Below are 5418 nucleotides of genomic sequence, written 5' to 3' on the forward strand. Positions count from 1 at the left end.
ACAAATCTTTTGTTTCATGTGCATTCTACTTTTGTCTTATTTATTATCCCACAAAGGTATACTTAACCGTCCTAAATTTAAGACGAATATCCCGTCTTAATTGAGAATTTGTCCCCAAAAAATAACTTATGTCAATGGAAGTGAAAACACACAGAAAAAGATACGGAGTAGAAATTTACAACATTGCTAACAATTTTCTTACCTTCGCAACGATATAATTGGAAATGAAATTGATACTCTTCAAAGAGGATTTTTTTGCCAACCATTGAGGTGTTTTTCATGGAGAAAAACACTAGGGACATGCTTAACAATAGAGTAATCGGGTTTTCCGGGTCGAATTTGATCAACGAAATATGACGGCATGTTATAGAAGTTGAGTGTTTTTAGACTGCCAAGATACTGTATGTCACAAGGTATTTCCAAATTCTCGCTTTCTCCGATTGACAACTCCGAGAGAAGAGGTAAAGCTCCTTCAGCTATAGACAAGGACTTAAGATGATACAAGTCTAAGAGATGTAATGTCTTGAGTTTCTGAAACCCGTGACTCGCGATTTCCATGTGCTCTCCAAGGTACGCTTCAAGCAATTGAAGTTCGACTAGATTAGGAAATAGTTGTAAGGTCTCGAGAGGATCAACGTACATATTCGACCACCTTAGACGAATTTTAACTAGGCCATGGAGCTCGTATACCCAAGTAGGAATCGAGAGTAATTGTCCGTTTAAGGTTAGACGTTTAAGCATACGAGGAGGAGATTTGACCTTCGTTAAATCAATTAGCTCGATTCTACTCTTCGAGGATACATTCAATGATAGAAGATACTTCATCCCATTAATTATCGAACATAAATTCGCTCCATCATCCGACTTGAGCCCTATGATTCCCAACTTTCTTAATTGTGTCAAGTTTCTTAATTGTGAGACATCATCCAAATCCAAATATCCGAGTTCTTGTAGTTCCAAACAATTCTCGAGCGACCCTTGTGCAATCTTCATTCCGTTGATCTTCAAGAAGTGGCTACTAAAGCCAATGTCAAACTCGTAATAGTATCCTAAAAGATGTCGAAGCCTAACAAGTTTGTTTATTTCCAAGGGGAGTTCGGAAATGAAGGTTTGTTTCAAATCCAATGTTTGGAGATTCTCGAGTTTACCAATGGAAGTTGGAAGTGTTGAAACTCGTGTGCACCTCAAACTTAAGTAGCGTAAATTGAGCAACATAACTAGTTCTTCAGGAACAATGTCCACAGAGGCATTGAATAGATCGAGTACTTTCAATAAATTCGCGGCCTTGAAAAATGATTTGCTGAACAACCTCGACATGATTCTTGGTGTCGCTTCTATTATAAAAAGACTTCTGATACTTGATTTGCTCTGCTTAGTATTGTCCAAGAACTCTGTTGCAATAGAGTTGTCATCGTCTTCGTTTCCTGGAATGGAGAAAAAGGATTATACATCAGATGTATTACATCAAACTCCATATATATTTGAGTTTTTCTGTATTTTTTCGAGCTTTATAAAGTTTAAAAGTTACATTTTTGAGTTATATTGTAATTTTTTTAGTTTTATTTTGAAAAGAATGAACTCGAAAACTTTCTAATAAAACTCATAATTTTTAAAACAAAACTAAAAAACTTTATCTTAATGCTCAAAAACTATACCATGCATCTGATGTAGTACATCAGATGTATAATTCACTTACTGCCTTGAATGGATAAACGCCTTGCTGGTGTTTCGTTGCTAATACATTCCTTATTGGAATTACTCGAAAGAATTTTGCAAAAGCTCAACTCTTCCAACTTAGATAGAATCATCTCATGGAAGAATTCACACAATAACCCCAACCTCTTTACTTTTCCCGAACCATCTCTCGATTTCACTTCTATAAAGCTCGTATGAATTAGCTCGTCAACATATTCTTCAGCAATTTCCTCAAGCGTTAAACTATTCCCCTTAGAAGGTCGAATAAAACCCTCTGCTATCCATAATCGAATAAGTCTCATTCGACCAATTGGTATCCCTTTCGGGAACATCCCAAAGTACAAAAGGCAAGGCTTTAGGTGAAACGGTAAAGCGTAGTAATCCTCCATAAACGTTTTATGGATCCCAGACAATTGCAAATTCTTCGACAGGTAAAACCCAAGATTATCGCATACCCTTTCCCATTCTTTCATATCATCTTCCTTCGTCGAAAGGAGTCTACCAAGGGAAGTAATTGCTGGAGGCAATCCTCCACATTTTGTTACTATTCGACGAGCAAAGTCCTCCAAATCTGAAGGACAACTTCCAGTAGAGTTCCGAAAAGTCTTCTTGCAGAAAAGTTCCCATGCCTTTTCTGAAGGTAACGGTTTGAGTTTATACATACCGTTAATTGATCCCTCTAACCACGCGTTAGCTACACTCTCATAACGCGTAGTCATTAGTATTTTGCTTCCATTATCGGTAGAAGGTAGTAATACACGACTGATATAATCTGCCAACTCTGTATCGTCTTCTTGAACACCATCGAAAACAACCATATACCTTTTGTCCTTCATTAGGGTTTGTCGTAATTTATGTAAGGCGGTTTTATGCAAAGACTTGAATTCGTTGATGTTAGGAACCGCGTCATCAAACTGTAGAATAAGACTCCTTAAAATGTCGAGATTTTCCTTACGTTCTTGCACCGGAATCCATGCACAAAGAGGGAAGTGAGATCTCACGATTTTATCGCGGTAAACACTATCGACAAGAGTCGTCTTTCCTAGTCCTCTCATGCCAACCACTACTATTGTAGAGGTTTTCGAATTTTCTTCTTCTAAATCAAGTAACTCGATTATTTCCCCTTTCGCGATATCATTTTGAACTGCATCAACATCGATATAATCCATAGATTGATGATAAGACGTTGTTAGTCTATTTCGAGCCTTCTTATCACGTCCGTGTTCATGATCCTTACTAACACGGTACTTTTCTCGTGTTTTGGCGAGGTTATTTGTTGTCTCGAGCAAGCGCTTGATAGTAGACGCCATACTATGGACTTCGAAAGAGAGAAATTGTGTTGCCTTAGATAATACAGTCTCTTTCGTAAAGAGTTGATATCGTTCAATGCCATCCTCAATCTCGTAAGCCAATGATCTAAGTTGTCGTGTCGACTCTTTCAATAAATCGTCTCCCTCAGCTCGTTCTTCAGAATCCTTTAGAAAGATTGAGATGCTTCGCAGCTCGTTGCTGATGGTGTTAACGTCGTCTTTGAGACCGGAGATTAAGGAAATTTCGTCACTAATCAACGGAGCTAATGCTTGAATAACAAATTCAATTGTGCCATAGATCTCTCCCATTTCTGAAGGGACAAAGGACACAAGATGCATATGTCACAGTGTTAAAGTAAGTGCATTTCAACGAAGAGGTCGTGGGTTCAATCCCCTTCAACACATTTTACTTGTCAAAAAAAAAAACAAAAAAAAACAATGATACAATATGCTAGCTTTGTAAATTTCCGAAGACTAAACGATAATGATAGAACCAAAATGCTATGAACCGAAACTGACCCAACTTAAGTTACCTAAGGGCTAACTAGAAAGAAACCCGAAATGATATAAAATGACCTTTGATATATGACTTGACTTGACTTGACCCGCACTGTAATTCGATTCACACCCCGTTCTAACCTGACCCAACCCGCTCTTTAAACCAATCTGATTTTAAAAAATTTACAAACATAATACTCTGTAAATTGACTAAATCAAACAATAATATAAACAACTTTTGTCATTGACTTTTGTATGGATTTAATATTCATTCAAAATTCAAAATTCAAAATTGATGATCAACCAAGCAAGAAAGCAACGACCGGATTTGAACTCGGCCTATCAACCCGATTCATTATTTGACCCAATCCGACCAGTCTGATTCATTGGTCAGACCCGATCCAAAACATTACAACTAACCTGACATGTGAATGACCCAAAACTGAATCGAACTCGACTTGATCAAGCCTTTGGACCTCACATAACCCGACCTGTTAGAATGATTGACCTGACTCGAATAAACCCACCCAGATCGAACCCCCACTTGACCTATTTAAATATTTTGACCTCACCTGACTAAACCCAAAAATGATAGACCCAAACCGTTTTAATCCGATCCATAACCAACTTGAATGACCTGATTGACACCTTTAGAGAGACAATTGATGGAATACATATCGTAAATTTACACCCACCGGTAGGATTTTCAACCACATGGTATCAGAGCCTCGATCTTGAGGTCTCTATAAACCGCTTCCGCATTCTTACCGGTGGGTGGCCGGAAATTTACACCCACCGGTAGGATTTTCAACCACATAATACTTTCTGTTTTGAAATTTTTAAAAAAAAAAAAAATGGTGCAGCACTACGTGTTTTATCGTTTTCTCTATTTGTTCCCTTACATCAATGGGGTGGAAATTTTATGGAGGGTGAATTGATTTCCACGGGATTTTAAGACCATGATTGATCTTTCTGACGGTCTTTCTTTGAAATTTCATTATTAATTTTTCGAATTCGTTCAAGGTAGTCTAAAAATTGATTGGCGAGTTACGCAATTAAAATCACCACGATGGTGGTTCAAATCAATTTGGAGTCCGAAAAACTTAGCGTTCTCCAAATCTTGAAAGTAACGGATAATTTTCCGTTTTATTGATATTTGTCAGGTTCGATTAGGGTTCCTGCAAATTAACTCATATTTTCGACAAGTCCGAAAAAATTAACGTTCTTGTTCGAAGAAATTTTACCAACCTTGCGAAGACGGAGATGGATAATGAAGACGAAGAAGTCGATGAAGATTGATTTTTCTTATTTAGATTTTTTTTGTAATTCTCCAGACAACCTACATTTAATAATACAATTCTCCCTTATGCATTCATCTCCCTCTCTATAATCTTAACATTTAAATATTGTTATGGAATATTACGTGTCTCAATATTTGATTGGGAATTTGTGACGAAGGAATATATGTTAGAAAACATAAAATCTCAACTAACCACGGAGTATATTTGTTTAACTTTTTTATTCTTTATAAAGTGTATTTTAATCAGATGTAAGTATTAAATAAAGGAAAATGATTGGACGAGAGAAAGTATAATCTATCAATAAAGGGCTTCACCTGGATGACAAAGGGGCGCATAGAGAACATACAACATAAATTCACAACATCCTATCTAAGATTCTAAGATCATCTACTCCTGATTATATTGATTGATATGTGGTATACATAAAAACATAATCCTTACCCTCTACGTTCCATTCATTTGTTTACATTTAATTAAAACCACTCACAAAAAATAAAAAAGTTAAAATAAATGATTGGGACAAATGGAGTGAACATTAAACATTACATACCACTTTATGTTATGCAAGAAATTACGGCATGCATTCCCAGCAAATTACAAAAACTCGAGCATTA

At 36.6% G+C, this 5418-nt stretch overlaps 1 protein-coding gene across 1 annotated transcript; it reads right to left on the bottom strand.

Annotated features, from left to right (window-relative positions):
* Positions 1-240: 240 nt before the first annotated feature.
* On the bottom strand, positions 241-3314 carry LOC141654938 (disease resistance protein RPM1-like). Its single transcript, XM_074462046.1, has 2 exons — positions 1697-3314; positions 241-1424 (listed from the first exon to the last, which is right to left on the bottom strand). The coding sequence occupies exons 1-2, from the start codon at positions 3312-3314 to the stop codon at positions 241-243; spliced, it is 2802 nt and encodes a 933-aa protein (XP_074318147.1).
* Positions 3315-5418: the final 2104 nt, after the last annotated feature.

Source organism: Silene latifolia, chromosome 5 (genome assembly GCF_048544455.1).
Source record: "Silene latifolia isolate original U9 population chromosome 5, ASM4854445v1, whole genome shotgun sequence".
Taxonomy (NCBI): domain Eukaryota; kingdom Viridiplantae; phylum Streptophyta; class Magnoliopsida; order Caryophyllales; family Caryophyllaceae; genus Silene; species Silene latifolia.

Coding starts and splice junctions, on each gene's coding strand:
- LOC141654938 (XM_074462046.1), bottom strand. CDS start 3,314: ATGGGAGAGATCTATGGCACAATTGAATTTGTTATTCAAGCATTAGCT. Junction 1,425..1,696: donor GCGTTTATCCATTCAAGGCA/GTAAGTGAATTA, acceptor TCTCCATTCCAG/GAAACGAAGACGATGACAAC.